This window comes from Falco punctatus, assembly GCF_963210335.1.
Source record: "Falco punctatus genome assembly, chromosome: Z".
In the NCBI taxonomy this organism is placed as follows: Eukaryota; Metazoa; Chordata; class Aves; order Falconiformes; family Falconidae; genus Falco; species Falco punctatus.
In genome coordinates this window covers 21723556-21749650 of record NC_137586.1, presented here as the reverse complement: position 1 = coordinate 21749650, position 26095 = coordinate 21723556, and the positions used below count along the sequence as shown (strand labels likewise).

Here is a 26095-nt window from a genome sequence, read left to right as displayed (position 1 = left end):
TACATATGTATCTCATTTTATGAAAGCCAAGATCCTTGTCACTAATAATTTTATTCTTAGAGTTCATAAACCAGAGATTAGCAATTTGATCTTGGCAGTCATTGGCATATGACAGGAATGTAAACCAGGAGATTTCTCAGGAGCAAGCACGTCCAAGGTTCTGTCTAGTGTATAAGGTCTCCTAACTATCTATTTCACTGTTAGACAAAATAGTATTAAAAACTTAGCCAAGGTTGTTCTCTCAATTTACTTTTAGATTCGCCAGCTTTGATTTTACTCCATTGCTTCTGTGGCAAAATTCTATCCAAATATGAGGTAGATAATTATCATACTTAAAGGTTTTGTTTCTAGCTTTTTACAAATCTTTTCACCGTTCTCAGCTCTCTACCTGTGTGAAGAATTCATACTTGCAAACATCTGTCTTAAATGGTACAACAGCTAGACTTGCACAGCAAGTTTCAAGGGTTTGTCGCTTTGATTACGTAGCTCTCTAAACAGTCATTTCTATGGAGTGTGTTTTGACATGGAGCCAAATCCTGAGTTCAAGTGCCTTACTACCACTTCAGTCTGGACCTCTTCCTCTGGGAATACCCTGAAATGGTAATAGCATAAATTTGAGTAGCTTGGGGTGCAGGTATTGATATTTAATATATTTGAACTATAAAAAATAGGAATTATGTGCAGTAGAAAATGTGAACAGAAGGAGGGAAATTATGATCGGTGTTAGAAAAGCATAGAATGTGAAGAAATTATAGTACTTGGAGACACAGGTGAATGTCAGTGCAGACTGTAAAAGAAACAAACTCAAGCATACAGATGGACATTGAGTTGCTCTGTAAAGTTATAATGTGAAGACATGGCATGGGTGGAAGATGGAAAGCAAAGAATTACTGATGCCTTAAAGTAGTGAAAACATTTTTAAAGAGGAGAGCATATGCTGACTTATATATATATATATATATATATATTTAATTAAGGTATCAAATATGATTTTCTTGTGCTAGAACTGCATTAGTAAATTCTAACAGATGTAGTTACAGAAAGAAAAGGTGGCTGAGTTGTTCTGAAATGGTGTTACTGCTATCCTTTATTCAAATGAGTATATGATGAGATGGGGAAAGTGTGAACACTTCCAGAAAAAGATTTCAAAAGTTGTATAAATAATACTCCATTTCTGCTGTGGCATTCTCTCAAGAGTTTCCTATATTGCATGCAGAACTGCAAGAAGCAGAGGGCCAAGGTTTCATCAGGTGGATGAGAAAATAGTACAAGAGTGATTTATGCTTCTAGACCAGAAAGTTTCTTTTTAGAAAGATATACTTTACTTGAATCTCAAGGGAAGCAGGTATTGTGTAAAATCAAGAGGTTGTATTAAGGTTTTAAACCCTTTGAGGCTGAGTTATATCTGAGGTTTTAAATTCAAGAATGAGGGAAAGCAGATAGTTCTGAAAGAGGTGTTTCAAAATGATGAATTACCCTACGTAATTTTTTTATCTCTGAAGAAAAGTAGAGTTAGAAAATTTTTATCAAATCGGAAATTTTGAAGGACAGAACAAGCAATGCCACTGTTATTAGACACTGTAAGGAAGAAAAAGGATATGCTTCTATAAAAATAAATTGATTTTCTTTGTACAACTAGTAGAAACCCATGAAAAACAATTGGGAGAATATGTATATATAGTTTGCAGTTTTGTACAAAGTGAAAGAAACCTGACATGGTGAATCTGTAGGATAGACAGAACGACATCCTTCAAAAAGCTGGAATTTTGCCCAAATGAAGAAAATAGAAAACATTATAAAATCTGAGAAGTTACATATAAAAATATAATGAGGAAGACCATAAAAAGGCAATAGAAACAAAGGTATGAAGGTATAAATATCTGCTAAGAAACCTCCTCCAGATCATGAAGTCAGCTGTGGAGATTTGAGGGACATAACTAGGATTAACAGAACATTTAGCAAAAGCTTAGAACAGGAGAACTTGTGAAGCCTCTTAAGACAGATATTTTTTTCTTGAGACATCAAATGATTTGCCCCAGATTTAGGTAATAACAGAAAAGCTTATTAAATAAACAAGTAAAGTGGAGGACAATCAACAGAACAGTTCTAAAGGAGCCCAGGAATTAAACAGATTAATTACCAACTCTGAAATGTGATCTTGCCAGAAAGCAGAGTTTTGTGCTGTTCTATGTACTAAAAATGATTTGGAAAAAAATAAATTGGTGATACTAAGCTATTCATGGCATTAAAGGCAACTATGTAAAATTGCAAAACTGCAGAATGTGATAAAATAGCAGACAAAATCTATAATGAAATGCAAAGTGATGCACATGGTGGAGGGGGGCAAGCTTAAACTTGCATGATAAGCTCTGACTGAATATTGCTGTGTAGAAATGAGGTCTTCAGGCAAAAGTAAATAGTTTAATGAATATGTTAGCTTGATGCTCTAAGGGCAAGGAGGAAGCTGAAACATTGGGAAGTGTGTGGAAAACAGCAGAAAACGAAGTAGAGACTGCCATTATGCTGGTGTGTACTTGCCAGGACCACTTGCATGTTGAGCAGTGTGGAAGGTTCTGGTTAGACATTTTGAAGTGTAGCCATTAATGTACTATCCATTCAGTGCTAGGAGCATATGCACCTTTGAGAATTTGCAGTGTATTTCAGCTATTTTAAGTCAGTTAATCAGTTCTTCCATTAAAAAGAAAGCATCCTTACAACAGTCGTTATTCAACAGGTGGGAATCTGGGGCCTGCGATGCCTGATCTTGGCGCTATTCACTGGGCTGTGCACGGCATCGGGATGTGTGCAGTGTTCTCTTGCATGCCTTATATTCAAAGTTTGTGAAAGAAGGAAGCCTCCCCAAGCACAGTGCGATGGAGAAGGTTCAGAAGGGTGACAGGGATGATTCAGGATCAGAAATCAATACACCGACCAGGACAGTTTAGGCTATGAAAGAGATGCCTGAGGAAGAATGATGCCTGTCCCTCAGGGGTGTTCCTGGTACGCTGTGGGTGCAGTCCCCTCAGGAAGGTGATTCCACTCCGGTGCAGGTTTCTTATGGGACTCAGTCCCCTCAGAGGGGCACCCTTTGGGGGGAAGTACCTCCTTTCTCCAGGCACATCTCCCCAGCACCTCCAGACCCCCAGGGCTGGCGCCATGGCCGCCTCTGACTGGCTGAGCCATGGGGCATGCGGTGCTGCTGGCAGGGTACGAACCGGCGGGAGCCAGCTGCGACTGCTTCAGGGAAGTGCACCTCCCACAAAGGCACCACTGCCACCCAGGTCCTTAAACCTTGCTGTTTATACCCAAGAAGCTGCATAAAAAAGAAGCTACGTGAGTGGGACAAGACGGGGGAGTGTGTGGTGACAAGGACCTGCAATGGCCTCTGCTGTTCCGTCCTCAGGGTGGCTCCCAGCCTGGCTCAGCCCTGGCCCACTGGTGCACTCCCAGGTGGCTGTGCTAGCTTCAGAGCCAGGGCTGGCAGGCTGTTCTCGCCCCTGTGCATGGTGTGTGTGCTGCTGTGCTGGATTTGAGGCTAAATTTAATGTTTTGAGTGCAGGCTAAGAGTCCTCAGTGCCAGACAGTGCTCCCAGGTATGTCTTTCAGGACAGATGTAGACTGATGCAACCTGGTATCAAGCACATATTTCACTTCAGTATGAGAAGGGCTTCCCTGACAATGAAAGATGACGTCCTTTTAGTTAAAACTCTACTTAAGTAGAAGTTAGCATTACTGTATAAAAAGTGTTGCTATCTGATGCTACTCTTACTTCTCTGCCAGCACAGGCAGAGCGCCAGAGAAAATATACTTTGTCATTTACTCTTTCCAATATTTTCTATCTTCCTTTGATCTGGTTTTAGCATGAGAAGAAGCCTGATGAAAAGAAATGTCTTAACAGTTAAAAAAAAATAATAGACGTTATCTGATTGTAAAATAAGACCAGATTTTTTTCTCAGTGTGTTAAAGGTGAGCAAGAACTTCTTTGCTTGTGATCATGCTTGGTAGTATTTTATATTTACATTTAATAGGGCTGTACATACTTTGGGGAAGGTCTTACCTTGTTTTAGTCAGTCTTGATAAAGTCCCTAGGACTGAGTCAGTCCAAGTCCCTGGCTGTGAGTCCTCAGTGTTAACATGTAAAAGTGATGAATAAAATACTAGCAATTGTTCTGTAAGTTTATAAATGATGTTATTACTTATATAGTAATAAGGAAAATACTTTTAGAAGAAATATTGTCACCCAAAATTTCCTCTTCAGTGCCCCCTCCCCAGACTCAATGCCTGATTGAGTTGCCCAGCTTTCAGCTCGCTTTCTGCTCTAAAGCATTTTTCTGGACTAAGTGATGGGCAGTTCTGAATGGACGAAAGTTATCAGAAAAAAAAAAAAAAAAAAAGAAAACACTAAGTGACTTCAGTGTCCTCCTAGAGGTCATGCTGTAGTCTGCTGAAATCACATTCCCCTTGTCTTCAGGAAACAGAGAAAAAGTACTCAGTCCTTAAAATTATCAGACATAAATTCTTGCATTGTATCAATACAGTAATAAACCTTCTCAAAGAACTTCAGAAAATTGGAGGCTTCTCCTTCTTGCAAAGGCTGAAAATTTTTCTTAAAAAGTTGTTCTCATAACCTGCATTTTATGCATTTCAAGTGTTGGAGAAAGTGTATAGAAAAGTAATTTTCTGGTATTGTTTAATTTTGTTTGACAGCATCTTGGGATTTTGCATCTGTCCCTCAAAAAGTGTACAGTACTTAACAATCAAGGGCTGACAGTAAAAATATTTATGTTAGCTGATTGCTGGAGTTGTAATTAATACTTGCAGATGTGTTATTATTAAAGTAAATAATGGTAAGTACTACTTACCTTTGAAAAATTAAAGAAAAATGGCTGAAAATACATTTTTCTGCAAATTTGATGAGTTCATGTCTATCCGATTGAAATTAAATTTTGGCATTACCTTGATCTATGTCAAAATTCCCATTTTGTCCATTAGAGAGATTGTATACATATAATTCATGTGAACAGTAGAGTTATTTTAGGAACAGTAGGTTCAAAAAAAGCACTAAAAAACCCCCATTTATGAATTAATTCAGTCTATTTGCCATGTTTAAATGCTATTTTTATGTACTCTTCAGAGATGTTAGTATTTTATACAATATATTTGTCCAGTGAACTCCATGGTAGTTCTGAGACTCTAATTTTTACAGCAGCATTTTTAAACCCTGGAGAATATAAGGAAAGTACAAATGATTAGCTTTTCAGTGTAATAATACAAGAAAGGTTTTTCTCTCTCCCTTTTTTTTTTTTTTTTTTTTTTTTTACTGATGTAACATTACAATTTTTTGGTGCAGCATTCATGTTGCTTGCTCTGCATTTAGCCAAATGTAAAGAATGTGGAACATTCACACTCATGCTAATTATGCTTTTTTAAAAAGCAATGTAAATTTATATAAACAGAGATATTATATGCATTCTGTTTGATCTTATGGCTTTCCATAGAAGTTCCACTGTTTTTGAATGTATTAAAATACTTGAGATTTTTGCAGGGTCATTCAGTTTCTGGATATTTGTTTTCTGTAGAACAATGGAACTAATTTAGTTTAAACATTACCTTGCACCTTATTGTTTAAATTGATTTCTCTCTGTTTTGAAGAAACCCATGGTTATGCTTTGCCACATGGTTCAGGAAATAAATGGCCAGTAGCATGATAATAGGAATACATTTGGCCTTGAATATTCAAGTATTTATTTGCACAGGTCTCTCTTAATTACAGATTTCACATATCTCAGTCATAGCTTATCTGTACAAGCTAGTTTTCTCTTCTCAATCATAACTAGAGAAATACAGTGTCTTGCCTAACATAAGAGGGATGAATAAAAGTGACCATGTACTCTGGAAGAAGATGGATCTAAATGTATTCTTATTTTGGGACCTCTGTACTCCTCATGCTCTTGCCTCTCTTTCATATCTGTTCCAGTTGTCTAGGTCTTTCACAGCCTGTTGCTTTTGAAAATGTCATCAATGTGGCTTAACAGATTCATTGGAGTGTCTGCTCTTTTGTTTCAGCTTTTTTTTTTTCTTTTGTATGCTCTTGTGCTGGGGAAGAATGATGTCCCCAAACAACAGCTCCAATTGAAATTAAGCAAGCCGGCATTAAAATGTTCCGGAATCAGTCCTGGCCACTGAATGAGTCACACTGCAGAGACAAGCTCAGTCTTTTTGGATTTTTATTCTCATTTGTTGCAAAGGGAGCATGCTTTGCTTGTCTCTGAGACTGAAATCTCTAAACAACATACTTTTTCAGAGCAGTGCCAGGCTTCTTACAGCCGATCAGAGAGACAGGGAGATCATTCAAAAGATCTCTAATCCTGTATGTTGATGTGCTTTTTTCGCCCCGTCTTTATAATTGAAAGAATTTTGGTTACCTTATCAGCCCAGAACTGCTCAGAAATAAAAGACATATCAGAGATAAAAAGTATGAGTTCTTCATTTCATTCATGCATATGAATGTCGGGTGGCAACAGGGAGTAAGACATATCTTAAGTCCTTTTTACACCTTTTATAGAAAGATTTTAGGCAGTGATTGGCAACCTAAATAATTGTTTAAAGTTTTTATAGATTGTCAATGTTTCCAAATGATAATGTGTAACAGTTGCATTGCTGTCAATCAGAAACGAGAAAAAAACGTAATCCTAAAACTATATTTTTTTTTATAAAACACAGCTCTAATGCAGACACAGGTGCCTTAAGAGTCAGATTTAGTAAAATAGTAAGTATCATAATCTTGCTTGTTGCCAGCAGTCTACTCCCCAAAATCACTTAATTCTGAATTCATGCATTGAAACCCCTTTGCTCAGGTTTTCGATAGTACCTAAGGTAAACAAACTTAAACTATATACGTATGAGTGACCAAGCACAACATATAGGCATGTAGAGTGTTAACTCCTTATGGAAGACACTATCTTCGCTTTAATTTCTGTTTGTTAAATGCCTGGTAGAGAGTGGATAGGCAACTGTTGTACACAAGCATTAAACACTCCATGCTGTTCATAGTCAAGTCATAAATATTAATACAACGTAAGAATTTCCTGGCTAGTTCTTTCAGGAACTGTTGCCTGTGCAAATTTCAGTGAATGTTTTTGAAAAATAAAATTAAAGGAATGAAAGGCTATCTGGCAAGCAGAAAGGGTACAAGTCCGTCAAAATATACAGCAAGGATTATTTTGCACTGTTCTGTAGCTCTTTTTAAGGAAAATATGCTGCTTTCATGAAGAGACACACATATATACAAAGAAACGAACAATAATATTGTAAATGTTACAAGAGCTTCTCTTACTTTTAAAATCATGCGATTCACTCTGGAATCTGCTCAGGTAGTCTGACCAAATTTTTTATTGCTTTTCATTTCTCCTTTTTGAATATTGCTTTGATGTGTGATTTTTTTTTTAACTAAACTTATTAGAATTTCCTGAGGTGAATAAAGTTTTGCTTTGTGTGAATATGCTGGTTTAGTCAATAGACCTCCACTCCATGCAAATATCATGAAAGTGTAGTGAAAAATACAGCAAGAAACAGAACACAAATGGGAAGTTGTTTTTATTTTGTCATCTCTGAGAATCATAGAGTCATTTAGGTTGGAAAAGACCTTTAAGATCATTGAGTCTAACCATTAACCTAACACTGCCAAGTCCACCACTAAACCATGTCCCTAAGTGCCACACAATCTCCTCTTCAGAAAAATGTTTTGTAATTGAGCTACCAACTCAGTAGAAGCCTTTGCATCTTAATTGTCCTCTATTTTTTAAAAGCTAAACAATATCAGAAAAATCTTCAGTTTGAAGTCACTAACTTTTTTGTTCGTCTTTGTTGTGTTCAGTAGTTTCTATATGACTGTTAATTATTGAGGCTTAATGATTAAGGTGATAAAAGAAAAGTGTATATATATGGTTCTGCTTGAAGTCCTAATACCATCTCTTTGCACCATGCCTTTGGCTAATATGGTCATATCTGCCATGTTCAACAGGAATGAGGTTCACAGTGTTTTGAATGAAAACTTGGGAAGCTTTAAAGGTCTGAAAGTAGGGCATTTGACTGTATGACTCATGTCCCCGTTATAATAAACTGCACCAGTCTGGGTGCTGGAAGCACCTCTGGGCTAGCTCAGTGAAGTCTCTTCCTGTGATGACGTGTGATGATTCTAAGTATTACACCAACAGAAAAATAGTGATCAGGGAATGTTCTTCAGTCTCTTTCATCAAAGGTACATTAGACAGGAAGTAATCTCTTCAAACCTTTCCTAAAAATGAATAGCTTTTGTTTTTCTTTGGTATTCTATGATTTTTAAGAGCATTGCTATCCTGCCTCCTGGCTGTGGTGTGGACCTGTACACTACAGATGTTCATACAAACATGACTGAAAATGTTTAAGACAGAAAGTCTCTTTTAATATGTGAAAGAGATAATTGACACCCGTTTAATGTGCTACTACTGCTCTACTGAGTTAAAGCTGTAAGTTTGTACCTTGGTTTCATACATAGTCTCAGATATTTTACGTGACTGCTGTGAACTTTATCTAAATACATTAACCAGTTTAATTAGCTAAGTATATTTTTCTCTGGTGTGTACTTTGAGCATTGCTGGAATGGATTGAGCAATGATTTATTTACTTTTATGTTCATTTACTTCTGTAGCTATTTTAAATAGAAAAAGTAACGTGAAGTTACTCTTTCGTGGACACTGATTTCTATGTAGAAATGACAAGTAATATATCTGCCACTGAAAATTCTTTTTTCTGTCCACAAAACTTAGACAGATTAAGTTTTTTATATATACCTATATATATTCAAATATGTTAGATATAGTATTATATAGTATTTGAGTAGTATATGAATAATTGTAATAAGTTTTCTAGGAATGCAAATTCTCTTAAAGAAAGCCTTTAACAATATCCCAGAAACTGATTAAGATCTTGTGAGTTATTTTCAATGCAGTCTCTACTACTCACCTCCTATGTGCTCCCAAATCTACAGAAGTGATTCTTAGTTTTCTCACATAAAGTCTCCTACCACCCATGTGTAGAAACAAAAGAACTGCTTTTGCTTCTTTCAGTGGATTAGAGGGAACACTGGAAGAAGATCTTTCTTCTGCCATGTACTCTCCTTAGATATTCAGTCAGTCCCAACTTTTTTCCTGGCTAGTTCCCACAGCATGGACATGATGGATTTCTGTCCAAGACCTTCACAGCCAGTGTACCCTGGTTGACAAATGTCCACTGGTAGCCAGGATAGGTATTGCTGACAATGGAGGAAATTGAGCCATGGCTCCTGGAAGTGAAGATTGCTTCCCATCCTCATTCTCTTCTTCCATTGAGCATGCACTGATGGTAATGCCCCTGAGACTTGGAGAGGTAGGGGTTTCATGTATCTCTGTCAGTATCATTCCAGGTGGAAGGATGACACCAGTCCAAACTATCAATCTCGGAGTTAAACTCCAGTCCACTCAAATCAATTTCCTCTTCCACCAGTCTCTCATGGTCTCTGATGTTTTTGATGACCACTTCATCTTGCAAGTCCAGTGGACTTTTTCGTGTGGCCACAGATACGAATGTAATCTGCAATGGCTGACTCATATTGTCAATTATGGTGTGAGGGTATACATAAGCTAGACAGCACTACCTTCAAGAAATGCCAGGCTAGGCCCAACTATATACCCACAGGCACAGGCTCTGGGCAGTGGTGTTAAATCAGTGCCAGAATTTGTTTCATCTTTGAAAATAACTATTGAGTGGTTGGTGAAACCAATCAACAGGGAGGAGGTAACAGTAATTCCATCACACTGGAGCAGAGGCTAACATAGTGACCCTGAAAGGGCAGCCAGCAGGACTACAAGGAGGTGTAACCACTGCAGCTCTAACTGCAGATTAGATCCTTTACTTCAATATTGTAAAACTGCCAACAACAATATTTGTATATATGATATCTGAATACGAAAAAAATCAGCTGTTTCTTCAGCAATTGGCTTTGTGTCTTTGTTACTGGCTGCTACCTATAAAAATTAAACATGTAAATAATCAACATATATTTAATATTTATCTGGAGGAAGTGGCAGAGTTTTAGAAAACAAATCAAAAGATCAAGTAGTGTGCTGAAGAGTTACTCATGCATTGAGATGAGTGGGTTTCTTAGGAAGGAAAACTAGGCTTTTAGGTCTGCCACAGGCTCCCCTATGGGGGCAGGAAACTACACTTGTTGATGTGTATACTTGTGAATAAATTTGACTCAATATCATACTGTTCTTTAAGAGTTTATTTTCTGTTTTGGCAGAGGTGGGCTTCAGAGATTCTCAAAAACTTAGTCATTTTAAAACAGTATGTTACACTACCAAAACTGTGCTAGTGTGGGTGATGCCTAGCCTAGAAAAATATTTCTTATACCCGTATGAAATGCATCAGTGGTGTGCCTGCCTATGAGGGAAATAAGCTATACCTGTAATTTTGCTGGTATGATTGATCCTGTATTAGGAGATTTTAGTAGAACAGCTCTGTTGGTCAGAAATTGCACTTTACCTCATCTTTGGCTGACAGACCTAAGCAAAAAAATATGTGCAGAGATCTACCTGGCCCAAATGAGAATATAAATCTTTCAGCTGCCTGATCCTGGAGCATATGAATTTCCCTTTAACTCTGATTTTCCATAATTACTGCCATGCACTTACCCAGAGGCTGACAAATGCTGCTTTTCAAAGCTGCCATGCCATGCCATCATCAGTTGCTAGGGCTTTTGCTTAGTTATTATTATAATTCAAAGACCAATTTGTCAAACCTTGACAACTATATGAAACTACACAACTGCTGGTGTAAGCATCCTTAGGCACCTGGATTTGAAAATTACTCTAGCTGACCTTCTTCCCCTAAATTTAACATATGTATGCCAGTCTGAGTAGCATATAAATTAACAGATCCCCTCAGATTTAGAAATTCACTAAAACACCCAACAAGGCTTATTTCACTATTACAAACAACACTGCCAATATCTAGTTAAATAACTGTGGCAAAAACCGCTGCCTCAGAATTCTGTAACCTTCTGTGGTTGTTTGGGTTGGCATGCATTTGTTATTGACCAGAAAGCATGCACTGGTCAGAAATATGGTTGTGTTTCAGGGTAACAGTATGGCTTGAATGATTTAGTGATATATGAAACATCTGCTGTATTGGATCTTTGAGTCTTTGCAGCTTTCATGCACAGAAACAGTGGTTTATGCCTGGATGTTGTACAACTTGCAAAGACTTGATGCTAACAAGATAAATTAATTTCCTTTCAGTGTAATAGCTGGTATTTGGATGGCCAAGGGATAAAACCTCTCCTTTGAAACTTGCAGAACACTATTGATTTAGTCAGAGTCACCATGAACAAGAATGCCTCTAGTCTACATGAGAAGAGCGAAAGTGTGAGTATCAGGTTTTCTTTTTCTTGCTTCTATTTTTTCCATACTACTGATGCGTGTGTTAGCCTTTCAAATACCACTTTCTGAGTAGCGTAGCAGCTGTAATGAAAACTTCGTTAGTTGTATCCTATTCTTGTATCTGTAGCCTAAATAAATATGACTTGTACACAAAAAGATGATTACTGAAGACTAATAAGTTTCAGAGTGATTTTTTGTAATTGAGACATTAATTTTTCAGAATGTATTTTACACAGTTTTTAAAAATGAGTGTTTTCTTGAGCATTACTTGAAATGTAAGCTTACATATTGCCTATAATGTAGTCAGTCATAAATATATTCCTCTGCACTGATGTTGGTATCAGGGACTGCGCTCGTTTTGATAATGCATTGTTGAAATGTTGACTGTGTAATATTCCAGGAGACCAATGAGAAGATATGCTAATAATATACATATATTTGGATGAGGTTGAATTTTGTTTGTTTTCTGTCTTTGTGGTGTTTTTTTGTCCTGTGTATGTATGTCTCTCAATATCTAAGAGTACTCCTGAAACAGAGAGTTTTGGATGCTGCTGTAGCCTTTTCTGTCTCCCAGATGCTCATGGAACAACGTTAATGCATGTTATTATATATCAATGACACTGCTTTACAGGCACAGACAAGAACTGAATGTTCCTCTCTGAAATGCAACTCCTATGTTTAAGCTGTCGAATATGCCCCTTCTCCTAATAGGCAAGGAAACTTCATTTAAATTATTTGATAAGAAGTAATAGGAGAGAAAAGTTCCAATATTCAGCTACGAGGACACTGCATCTACAAGGACAGAGCATACAGTTATATTTCCTTGTTTTTGGAGAGGCTCCCAGCCTGTATGTAAACAGAGTTCACTTGAGAAATATTCCAAATCACTTTGGATCCAGATTTTTTGTCTCCCCATGAGTATCTTCCACATTGCCCTGTAATGGCATTGGGATCGCTCTTTGCTTTGTCGCCACTAATACCTTGGTGTATCTGTTTCCTTCTCTTCTTTGCTGCCTCAGTTTTCTAATCCATTGGGGTTGTTTGTTGGATCAGGAGGATGAGCTTAGTTGACTTTATGCAAAATCACTCAGGTTTCTCCCTGTTCTTTCAGATATGAGAAGGCAGTGCAGACATCTCTCATCAGGTCTGCTGTGGAGCTTTCTGAATCTGGCAGGCTGTATCTGCTTGAGCTCCTGGCTATTGGGACCAGTTGTTCTTATTGGCTTATTCTTAAGAATTTCTTTTTTTTAAAAAATATAATCCTCTTTATGTAGATAACTTTTTCTTTCATGTAATTTTACTGTATTTTGCTATCAGCATGTACAGTATGCTGGTATATATAGTATGCTATCAGCCATAGGGGGAAAGACAAGAATGCTGAATTCACCATGGTGCCATGGTTTGATATGTGGATCAAAGAAACAGCCTGATATGTCTCAACAAAGAGAAGACAAGTATTCAGTGTGTTTAAAAAAGCTCCACTGTTGCTTATGTCTGACCTGCTGAGGAATTATGTGAAGCATGATGCTGTCTATAAAAATTTTAAAAGACCACAAAGCATAAAATTTTCATGTTAGCTGAGCTAATGAGATTTAGTCAAATACAAGGGAGAGACTGGCATTGTTTCAGTTTAAGTTAACTGGAGAAATTTTTATCAATTTGTCTTAATTAATTCAAAAGATCTCAGTATTTCAGTACAAATGTCCTAGCCTAGTATATAGTTTGTGAAAATAAGTTTGAAAAGTTCAATAAACATGTTGAGCATCTCAGGCCCTGAATGAGAATTTTTTAATCTGCAAAATAAACATTATTTTTAGTGTTAAATCACACCACATCTTTCTGTGTGAACTTAATCATAACCACCTGCATCTTATATACCTGGTAGGGTATATAAAATATTTCCTACTGTTTGTCTGATGTTTTTAAGTTGCAAAAATATGTATTCCCTAAGAAATTATTTTAAGCCATGTGGTAGTGCTGTCTAAATAATTCCTTGACTACCGCTCATTGGGGGATAGTGGCACTATTTGAACAAAAGTGACTTTGGAGAGGTGTCTCAATACACTCATTGTTGAGTACAGCCAAAGATTTGGTATCACGTGACAATGACATTAAATCTTCCATCTTCCTACATGTCTTTCAATTTGAAAAGAGAAATGGAATATGGCTTTTATTTTTATTTCATGGGATCTTGTCACTTAGCTTTCAAAGAAGTTTCTATGTTTCTAGAAAGCATGGCAATCAAAGTCTTGGTTCAGTGGTTTCAGATGTCACTGAATATGATTTATCTAATATGGAAGATGAAACTGCAGGTACGTGTGAATATTTTGGTTTTTTCACCAAATGCAGAACTAACTGTGCATCAAGAACTAGCTGAAGCTTAGTTTGAGTGTGGGATAATAGAAACTGCATATAAAAACCCCATTATTAACATTTCCAGATTTTTCTGACAATACATCTGATACTGTTTAAAAAATTCATTTGCAAGTAATCTTGTCATTGAAAATATTGTTAGTATTTATTTTTATACTTCCTCCAGTAGATTTTTATTGCATTACTTGTACTTCATGTCCTCAGACAGCAAAATATGTATAATCCTGCTAGTCCTTTGCCCTCTCCCTGTCTGTTTTGCATTGTATTGCTGTTCACTCTTCGTTGGTAGGCTATGGAGTTGGATTTAACTGTATTTTGTAGTAAGGGTTTATGTAGTAGTTAACTCACTCTTGCTTACAGCATTCAGTGAAGATATCTGCATTTATGTCCTTTCAGTCTATGTGTACTATTTGTCTAGTCCCTTTTAGTAAGTTTCCTTAAGTAGCTTTTTGGTTTTTAAATGGTTTCCTCATAAATATATTCCTCCTTTCTTGAAATGTCTATTTTTCTGGTGTCTTGAACGGCTTAGAATATTCTAGATGTTTTATTGCTTTAATTTCCATGACTTGCCATCTGGTACTCCTCAAAACACACCTAAGTGGGTTTTTTTTCACTCCCTCTCTCCCTCTGACTTGGTTCTCTCTTCTCCCCTTACAAAGTTACTTCCAGTATAGGATAGAGGTTTTAGTTAATGCTGATCAGCTGTGAAAAGATACCTTTTTGAATATTTTTATAATAAAGCACTGAACATTATTCTTTGTGGTTTAGAAGGCCTTCATATTATTCTCATAACTGGATGAACAAGCCAATGTATTTCTACACACAGCTTTACAAATTTCAACATAATTTCTTTATCAAAAAGCATGATGAAATAAATTATTAATTGGTATTTTTGAAACAAAACTTTCAGCCTGTCTTCACTTAAATTAGCATAGCTTTACTGATGATTAACACACCATCAATAGTAAATAACTTTTCAAGAGAGTATTACAGTATCTAGTTTTCTATGGGATTATACTGGAGGCATATCTGGTCAGCTAAACTAAGATTCTACTTTCAGGTGATGAGAGTGCTAGTATATATAGAGAGAAGAATAAAGTGTGAATGTTACACTGTGTGGGTGTTCATCTTGGAACATTGTGTCAGAAGTGAGTCAACCCTTGTGAAATCAGAAAGTAGCTATATTGCAAGAAAACCACCCAACCAAGAGGCTATGTTTAGCAACTGGGCCAACTTAAACTATGGAATTTCAACAGCTGCAACAACAACAAAAAAAAAGGGTGAGGGGGTGTGTGCAGAAAAAAAAATAGAACTTCAACAGCATTTGGTAAGCCTTTTAATTTACAAATATCTGTAAAAGCCTACAAGTATGAGACTGATTTGAATTCATAAATGTATTACATACAAAAGGTATATTTTCAACAACAGTAACTTCTGGATAAACTACAGATCACTAGCAGGAGATACAACAGCTGTCTCATTCTATATTAAAAGCAAAGTTGTAGCTACTGATGCGATCAAATGATACTGGACCACGAAAGCAAATGCTCAGAGAAATTGCAGTAAAGCTGCTGAGAGCTTAGCTGCATGCAGAAGTTGCTGGGGGTGAGTGGGTGGAAGTCATGCGAATGCAAAGCAGACATGGAGCTCCCATACAGATGAAGCTCAAAGGGAGGCAGAGAGCTATTTGCAAACAGCTGACTCACTGAGATGTTTTCTTCCAAAGTACCTAAGGCTAGATTGTCATAACCTTTGCTTATGATGTGGGGGAGGGAAGAGGAAGTTAAAGACTTCCTTTATTCCTATGCTCATTTCTGCTTAGATTATGACTCACAGCGATGACAAGAGCCAGGGGCTTTTTGTCTGCCACTCCTCCTGTAAGCAAATGGTCAGGGAGAGGGAATGTCATCCTGTCTATCCTAGCCATATCCAGTACGCTCCTATGCTCACCACTTAGAATAGCTATTCAGCAATAGAGTAAGAAAGATACTTTACACCAGAGTGATGTAGTTCTCCACAGAAAGTGTGAAGGAATTGCAAATAAGTTTGGTTCCAGGCCCTTTTCTGTCACAGTGCAGTTTTGTCAGATAGCAATCCCTGCTTTAGGTCAATAGTTCTATGTAACCAATTTGTCAACAGAAATGGAGGAAGCTTGCAGTGTTCCAGAAGCATTTTTCATAATAAATTTGCATTACTTCCAAATAAATTGATTTTTCTCTCATTGCCAATGGTTAGGTACATTTGTTAGATGATAGAAGGATGCTTAGAAGGCGATTGCCTGGACTAATCATTCTTTATTAATGGGAAGCAATTACATTACATATTCTTTGCCTTCTTCCACCCCCCACCCCCCCCCATCTGTAATACATCCTTTGCAAAGGAAACAAGGGATAGAAAAGGCAAAGGTGGAACATTGCTAAAGGGCAAACTGAAGCCCATTTAGTGGTACTACTTTTCCCTTAATGTCAGTTACTGTGGTTGCCTGGCAGAATAGACATTTTAAGCAGCAAGTTCCCTTAAGCAGATGCACAGGAAATGCCTGTAGAGACAGTTAAGAATTGCTTAAAGCAACTTTAACCCTTTCTGCATGTTTTCTAACATTCCTTCTGCAGGGATTAGTAATTAGTCCATGGTCAGAGTTCAGTCTGAGAAGGAATAGCTGGATTTGATCTCTAATAAATTAGTTCCTTTTAAAGTCAATTGCTATTGATTACATTGCTTTGGATTATTTTACTGTATTCACGTGTACATTTGAAAATCCCTTTCTAATTGTGGGATTATCTTTTGTGGAGAGAGAAAAGGTTCTATAGCAGGAAGATACTAGTGTATTCCTAACAAAGCAGTTGCAAATGTGTTTCTTTACTCCCAGTTATTCTGCATTTCTTTCTGTCTTCCACCTGCTCCAGCCTTTCATGGATGTTCTAACTGTTTCCGCCCATCCTGTTCCAATCAGATCTCAAAATCTGTTCTCCATGCTTTTCTTCCTTCTGTCTCTGATATTTCTGACATTAATGCAGACACTTTTGTCATCATTCTCTTTTTTATTCATGACTCATCTTGTGGTTCAGCTCCTGCCTACTTTCTTAACGAAGTTCCAGCCTTTTTGAAGCAAGTCTTACCACCTTATCTCAGGTTTGGACAGTACTTACGAGTTTGCAACTTAACAACTGTACAATTTTGGAACACGTAAATAGTCCCACCTTTATGCTAAATGGACATAATAAGCCTAACCTGTAACTCAAATGTCATACACAATCATGCAGATTTTAAAAACAATCTTTGGGCCAATAACATTCATTTAGTTAAATTACATCAACAGAAAAATTCTCTTGGTAGTTTGCATGGGTCTGACAGAATTTTACAGCTCAGCTACATGAGTAAACTCTTGAAGCATAGATGAATCTTTACTTTTTGGAGCTTTTTATGTCACTGGCCTCCTCTGTCCTAGTTCTTTCTGTCTCTGAGGATAATTGTCTACATGTGAAGCTGTATCTACCTAGCAATACAGATTACTATTATACTTCTGAATCTTTCCACCAGTGCTGGAATTCAGGCCATCTCCAAAAGGCACAGTAGGCTGTGGTACAGTGGGCCTTTCAGGGAAGGGGCTGGGAGGTCTCAGCCATTTCTATCAGAATTACATCTACTTCTGTGTTTTACTGCTTACTAATTGTCCAAAAACAGTTCTTGTTCTCTGAAACCAGCTCCAGACCTCCTGTTTTTTCTGTTTGAGGGAAGCTGCTCTCATCTTTGTAGTAATTTACTACAGTGGTGAAAATAAATTTAAATAAATCTGAAGCTCCCACTTTATGACTGTAAGGTAATATACTTACCTGAAAGACTGTAAACTTAGATAAAATACAGATAAACAGGTCCTGAAAGCAAAGGAAGCAATAGATAGATAACTAAAATGACTGAGGGCATGGACTAGATGAATTACAAAGAAAGACAATAAAGATCAGGATTTCACATATCACACTTCACACCGAAGAAGGCTGGTGGTCATGGGAGGAGTACAGGAAAAGCATGAAGGTGATGGATAATGTAATTAAAGCATAGTACTATTAGAGATGCAGACAACATGGTATCTCCCTAATTTTCTTTCCTACTTACTTTTTACTGTATATTTCTAATCCATGACTGAGTTTCTCCATGCTGTTGTCTCTTCTTTAAATAGGAAGGTGGTCTTTCAAGCTCTTCAGTTTGCGATCACTGTATTTTTTGATGCCCTCTTTCAGACCAAATTTTGAAATTGTGCCTAGAAGGAGGCTGACTGATGCTGATAGAGTGAGGGGCATTTAAGGGGAATGAGCATGTGACTGATGCACACTATAGATGGAGGGAAATGCAACATTGTGTAATTTCTTTCCTAAAGTAAATTACTTTCCTACTTACCTTTCACTTTTCGTTTTAAATTGCAGGTTGTAATGGTCGATATCTCTGTGTCTGTCAGAGTGCATGCAATGGCTAGAACAACTGGTTCTCCAGCATGATGATGTTCTTGGCATAGTTGCAATATAAATATTAAGTAGTTTTAATAGAAATATACAGATGTCAAGCATTTTTAAGTACAATAGATATGCTAAGAGTGCTAAAGAGAGGTAAGAAGCAGTTACATGGAGGATGTTTGTAGAAGAACAAATATTGTAGTCAGTGGCAGAATAATTTGCTAGATATTTTTATGGAAAATGGGAATGGTTTCATGCAAGTTGTTATGGAAAACCACAAATAATTCCCTGCCAAGGATTATTGTTCTTTGGCCATTAGCAGCAGCAGGAGACATGAAGAATTTGAAATAGAATGCAAGTAACTGTTGAGTGCTTTTAAAGTTTGAATAGGCTGACAAAAGTAAGTTTCAGAATTAACTGCCTCTGAGCTTTTAGACTGTGCTCTTGTTATTGCAGTTTTAAAATTTTTATTGTGTTCCTTTAGCAGTGGCTTCAGAAACAGCTGTGACTGTATGTGCCAAATGAGCTTTTTTTTTCCTTGTGACACATGCAATATATTGCATCTTCTACCTGTGCATACATACATACATACATGTCTACACACATAAATATACAGCCTAGAAATCCAGAAAGCATATGCTATGAATGTAGATCAGGAAGCTCCTAATGAAAAAAAAAAAAAAAAAAAAAAAAAAAAAAGGATCAGCTTTCTTAAATGAATTCATAGTTCCATTCAGAAAATTTTCACATACAGTTCTGAAAACAGCTAACTGCAAACTTGCTTTCTTACAAAATATTAGGCTTCTCTCACCTAGTTCACTGCATTCAGAAGAACTTGACCTTACCTAGTGTCTCAGATGGAACACTGCAAACTTTTCTCCTGCCAGCCTATGAACAAGGAAGCTGCATGATCTGTAGCCCTTGGGTGAATGCTTCTGGTGACGTGAGCTTGGGAGACCTAGTAATATCTATGAAAGTGCTGGTTAAATCTTCAGTTTCTTGCATATTTCCTTCAATACTGCAGGATCTCGGAAAATCTGGTTTGCCCATTTCTTTTCTCTCTTTTAATCCCTTTCAACTTTGATAGGATTTGGAACAAAAAAGGAAGAAAATGTCTAAATTCTGGGGAAATTCTGCTTTTTATTAGATTCCTTTAATGATTATATTTTGCTAACCAGTTTCTGGAAACTTTTTATCTCAACTGTATTGAATTAATACTAACTTACTCAGTAAACATTCTACCTGTGTATTTTAAAATACTTGACAATATCATTCTCTCATGTTATGATACTATGGTTTTCGGTCTCAGTGAAAAAATGTCTTTGTCAGGATTCAAAGAACATGTCTTTTCATAGATCTTCAATACAATTTGAGAACATAATTAACAGAAAGAGATGAGCAGCATTATTTTTAGCCAAGCCTGTGCAACAAAAGACCCCATAAAGTGCTGGTCTCTTCCTTCAGAACTAAGGCTGCGTTTATGTAAACTTTTTGATTTTCAAAGTGGTTCTAGGAGACAAACCTGTTTCCAAGATTTTTGATGAAACTTTTGGGTTGGTTGTAGCTGATACTTCAGCTATAGATCTTCAATAACATTCCCAAAAGACCAAATGAGACTTTCTTCTGTTATTTGTATTTTTCACATTTAAATAGGCAGAATGAATGGAAATTTTCCCGTTCCTCCCTTTGTCTTTTCATAAAAACAATTAAAGTTGTACCAGCCCAGCAGACTTTCAGTATTATTCAATATCATTATTTTGATGCTTCCAAAAGACAGTTTATGACTTACTTGCTTCTGTCTTGTCTGTATTGGGCTGGAAGAATAAAGGAGGCTTAAACTTGTTCTAGGGTTAGCACTGCTGTCTCAGACCCTGCATAGACAGCTATTTGTTTTTCAGATCTATCTGCTTTGCTTGTTGCTCTGTGTTCTACTTCTTCCCCCCCACCCCCTTTTAAAAAATAAAAACATTCAGGGTACTCTACCAACAGGCTTAATTACTAAGGACTTCACCTTTTCTTTTTCAGAATAGAAAATAATGGAAATCTTTAAATTTGATGAAATTTCACTATGATACATGGCCTTCCTGAATACCAGGCTTTCTTTGATGTAACTTTCAAGCTTTGCTGTTGCTCCACCTTCCTAGCTGTTGGCTTGCACCAATGTTTTTCAGACTTGCTTATACTTTCATGGTCCTACCTGCTGGTTTAGAACATTATTTGTGTCTGTCATAGGGTGTTAGACCAGTCATCTTCCTTTCCTATGTAATATCCAGAAAGGTAATGAAAGCAGTCATGCAATGTCCAAAATAATTAATCTGTTATAATGTGTAAGCTGAGCCAATTTCTGTTCTGTGTCTTAAGTAGATCATATGTATAATCCTAATTGGGACATTTTGCTGTACAATGTACTACTACTATTACTAAAATTAAAAATATTCAGACTTACTAGATCATATATATCAGCCTAATTGGGACATTTTGTTGTACAATGTACTACTACTACTACTACTAAAATAGTAATACAAAAAATTAAGGTTCACCTGAAAAGCCAATGCGGCAATATCAAAGTTAACACTTAGGTAATTTGCATGCTCTTAAATAAATACAAACCACAACTGATTGCAACATGATTTTTAAAAAACGAGCTAACATACTCAGTGTTTTGGCTAAGGCATTGAGACAGAACATCAATTTTTGTTTGGGGTTGGGGATCTTTTTTCAGTGTATATGCTGCATTTCTTATCAATTTCAATTTCTGTGTTTTGAGAACTGTTGAAAATACTTTTGAAAAACTGTTGAAAAAGTTTGAAACTTAGACAAAGGCTTGTCTACATTCTTTTCACTGCCTGTGCTGTATGCATAATGTCACTTAATAGCCAGCTTCCATCTCTTTCTGTGGCAGAGCATTGCATATCATTGATTTACCAGCAGGGGTCTATATCTACATTAAATGACACATGCTGAGACCTAGACATTGCTTAGTAGCAGTAGTCTGTAAATGGTAACACAAAAGGAAATGAACTAGGGTGGAAGTGGAAGACTTCATACATGGATAATGAGCAAAAATTTTAATCGAATGGCTATATATCTACAAGCATCTACCTCTGGCCTCTACTTCGGTTGCTTTGCTTCAGAAAATAAAATGCTAGAAGTTTTCTTTGTACCTTCAAAAACTTCCTTCTGGAAACAATTTTCAGCCATTGGTCTTTTCATAAGAAACCAGTTCAATGTCACAATCCAGACAGTAAAGGCTCAAGTCTCAAGGGCTTTGCTATCCAGTTTTCAAAATAAAGCAATCACCTCAGTTCAAATACTCTTACTTACTGATCCTCTCTTGATAGAGCAAATTAGACTTTCTGTGTTCATGTCTTGAAATGGCAGCTCCTCTGTCCCAGGAAGGAATTGGTTTAGGAAAGAAAAAAGAGAAATTACATTTGTAAATGAGATGAGATAAAGCAATGAAGAGCTGAGTGAGGGGGTGTGGAGTTGACCATCACAAAACCAGCATGATGTGGCTGTACTTGGACCATTCTCCAAGTTTCTTTGCAGGATGTCCTGTCATCTCACTCTACATGTTGTCTAGCAATTTACTCTGCATACAGTATGAGTTTTAAACACCAAATATCCCCCAAAACTGGCATTCTATGCTGTACCACTTACCTTCCACACTTTGAGTGTTTACCTATTTTTCTTCAAACCATGTTCTCCTTGGATCAAAAGATAATACTTCTAATATTTTAGATTTTGTGTTGCAAGGCTGAAAATTCCTTTTATATCAAATGAGTACCAACATTGTGATGAGGATTAGCAGGGTCCCTACTAATGAGAGGCACTACTGTTTGTCATGAACTATTGAGCTGTAAACTATTCAGCTGTAAAACTACTCTCTGATGTAAAATTTTATTAATCCTGGATTTTTTTCTCTCTTACATCATCAAATGGTACTGTGTCTTACCTACCTTTAAACAAAACTAAACTGGTGTAAAGGAGACACAACAACGATACCTGTTAATTATCCATTTAATTACTCCTATAGTTCTTTTCCATCTTGTGACTTTTGGGATCACTTCAGACTGAAAACTCTCAGGTCATAAAATTGTATAATAAAACTGTCTTTAATTATTACCAGGTAATAGAAGCATATGAAAATAATTGGAACACTTTAATAATGTTTGAACTTGGTTATAACAGCTTCATAAAGGCTTCTATTCAAAGTGCTTCTTCGTATTTTCCAAACTGTCCTCCAGTTTCACTGGTTGTGCTATACCTTGTGTAGTGACGCAGTCCCAGCCAACCATTTATATTTCCTTAATCGGCACCAGATCAGAAGTTTGATCAGAACTGTTGCTATTTTACAAGCATCTGCTATTTTCTTGATTGCTTCTTAACATTTCTTCTGCGCTTTGGTGCAAAGATTTAATTAAAGTAGTTAAAATAACAGACAACAGATGTGATCTACTCAGCTACAAGTCAGCACTTTGAGATTCCTCTGTGGATGAACAGAAATTAAAACAATTATGTTTCTGTAATTTATTTCAAATACTTTGTGTACCAAATTTAGTTAATAACTGTTGTCTTGTACCCTTTCAATAACTAATAACATGGGAAATCTCAAGAGTTACCTACAGACTTTACAAAAGATATTTTGGAGATGTGAATTTCTGCTTTTTTCCAATTTCCTACTGACAATGGTCTCTACTGTTTCCTTCTTTCCTGTTATGTTACATTAAATAATCCACAATGCTATGCTCTTGGATGAGCAGCAGAGGTAGAGACTGGAATCTCTAAAGCTTACATATTGTCATGGCAAGCTCATCAATCTCAAGTGTGCTGCACAGTGAATGAAGTATGACTTGCATAATTCCCTGGGAAAGCAAACTGCCATGTTTTGATTGTTTCAACTACAAGAAACTAACTGTGTCTGAATGTGTCTTAAATCTTCACTTGTAATCTTCAACTATAGGATTTTATATTTGTAGAAAAGTGTGTGCATATGGAAAAGGGAAAATGAAACAGATTTTTTTCCCTAGAATATCTAATTAGAATTAAATACATGTTAATTAATTAGCTTGTGCTGATTGTCATGTCATTTGCTGAGTTACTGCTTAATGGATTTTATTATTCAGCAGAATTGTTGAGATAAAATGGGGTACAAATTAAGGAATAAATTTATTCGATATTTCTTCCCTAATCCTGTCTTCCCCTCCCTCCTCTCAGTGTTCACAAGTACTATGTTTCTGTTCATTTTCCCTCTATTTAACCATATGCTCTTAATCTGTTTCTTAGTGGGTAACAATTCCTTCTACTGTTCCAGTTTCTATTTGTGGCTCTAGTTCAACTTCAACCTCTCCTCTGGTTGCGTTTCACCATGAGCAATCTCTCTAAATGGTAAACACAAAGTAATAGAAAAAAACAAAACACAAGACACAAACCTCCACAGTATTATTATAAGGTTGAATCAATGAATAGAGATGTAATAGAGAAACCACAGTAAAAGTAGTGACTCTGGGAGAAAGAACATTATTTTGGCTCCAATAGTATTGAAAACTAGCTAAGATGCATAAATTCAAAGAATAAATATGATGCAATTCATCCATCACAGCATCACTAGGGAAAACAAAACAAAACAAAACAAAACAAAACAAGACAAAACAAAACAAAACAAAACAAAACAAAACAAAACAGTAGTGGAGTAAAGTAACTATTTTGTGGTTGAGAATACCAAAATACAGCTTTCACAGAGCTGAATGATATTCTTTCCCCTGGAAAAAAACACTCCCTCAGGAAAAGCATCTATTGGCCTTACAGTATGCCTTGAAGGTCCAGCAAAACAAAGCTTTCAGGCTTTGGTAGACCACAAGTTCAAATACATTTAAACTGATTTATTGCTTTTGTCAAGTGTCTGTAAGGTACCTTAGCTGGCATTTTACAGAAAAGAAAGGTAATGGAAGAAGGTACACTTTATGTGGCCTTGGAAACCCCTATGCAGCTTTGCACAGGTGTCTTTGCTGGGACTGATGACCAAAACCTTCATTTTAAAAGGTCAAAAATACCATTTTCTTAATTGTTGCTGCCTGGTTGTGGTAAATAGAAGATGTGCAGTTGAACGCCCGAAGTTCAGGATGGATATAAACTTGATACCAAAAGGATGGTCTCCCTTTGACACTTAGCTTTGGTTGTTTAGAGTTTTTAATCGTTATACTCTACATAAAATGAATTGCTGCGTGCTAGCTTTCAGTCAAGTGCAGTCTGAGCCAGATAAGTCTAAACGGTGGGACAACGTGCAGTTACTAAAGGAAAGATGTAGAACAGATGACCATTTCTAAACCAATGGTAATGCAGTCCACGCAGTCTTATCTTTTCCCCTACCTTATGAGTCAATAAGAAGGGGAGAATCTTGGTGCAAGTTAATTTATAAATTGTTGTGTGATGTCTTCTGAGCTTTTTGAGAGCAGATACATGAGCAAAACTGTCTCTTCAGCCAAGGACTGCAGACTTGTTAATGACACGCTGTCAATATTTTGAAGACAGTTGATGGAGCAAACACAGTTGCATTGCAAGGAGAATGAGCATCATAATATTTGAATCTTGTTCCATCTAAAAAAATTGAAGGAGACAGGAAAGCTACAGATGCTGCTGGGATTATTTCAATGTATCCTCTCTTTCCAAAGAGTCAGGGGAAGGGAGCAGAAAGAATGCTGATATAGAAACCCTTGAAGCATCCTGGAATGATCAATTTGCTAACACTCTTAATTTCAATACATTGGCAGTAACCCAAGGCTGTGCATCAAGGATACTGGCAACTCCTTCAAACATTAGCATTCCTTTCTACCTTTTTCTGTCCATAACTCACACACACCACACAATCCCCTCCACTCACTTTGGGGCTTGAAAATAAACAGTCATGTTACAAAAGTGTTTTCAGGGTGGAAATTACCAAGGGAAAGAAGTGTACAGTTTACCTTAGCTGGGGTGGAGGGGAAAAGTTGAGTATTAAAACTTCTGTTTTAATGAAAAGTTTGGGTGTTACAGGTCAGAGGAATAGCTAATAAAAACACAGATCACAGCAAAACAATGATTTTGTGTTCTTCCCTATACAGCAATCTATCTCAAATGTCCAATATTATTAAAAAATAAAAACTACTTCTGATGTAAGAATTCTTTTCTGGGTTCTATTGAAAAAAAAAGTACATTCATGAAATCACCAAGACAACATAGAAATAACATTGTAAGCATCCTTTCATTAGGGGTATGAGAAACTTCGAAATTATGGACTGGACGGTAATAGTAGTAGTTGTGTTTGAAGATGCTTGCTGTTTAGTTGGAGGTCAGAGGTTACAAGACTGTCACATGGGATGACTGTGTAGGAAAGACTTTAATTTGTTGGCTGGGTTAGTAAATAGGAGCTGGGAAGGACAATAACTCAGACCACAAACTATTTCTAACCATTTCTCTCACTCATGAAGTACTAAAAAGTGTGTTTTTCAAAGTATCAGAACAGAATCTAGGAAGCTGTGTCTTCAGCAAAGCCAGTAAAGGTAAGATACATGGCTTAATATAGCATCCAATAAGCAGAAGAGTAGGGAAAAATGTTTTTAAAATTGAGACTTCTTATTGGAACATAAATATAAAATAAACTGCCAGAAAATTGATTATATGAAAACAAAAATCTAAATAATAAAAAATGCCTTTATAAGTCTACAACATCTGGAGTTAAGGTTGTTTGTTGACATTCCTCTACTGGAGTAAAAAAGTAGAAATTTTCCTCTTGCTGTATAATGTTTTTAGCGATCTTTGCCTCAACATTTTTAACTG

At 36.6% G+C, this 26095-nt stretch overlaps 1 protein-coding gene across 1 annotated transcript in view; it reads left to right on the top strand.

Moving 5' to 3' along the window:
* The window catches only part of PDE4D (phosphodiesterase 4D), a 626273-nt gene that overhangs the window by 82678 nt on the left and 517500 nt on the right, over positions 1–26095 (top strand). Inside the window, exon 2 of the mRNA XM_080372937.1 lies at positions 11319–11444. Coding sequence (XP_080229063.1) covers positions 11403–11444 — 42 coding nt within the window. The 5' untranslated portion in view covers positions 11319–11402. The remainder of the gene's footprint in view (positions 1–11318; positions 11445–26095) is intronic.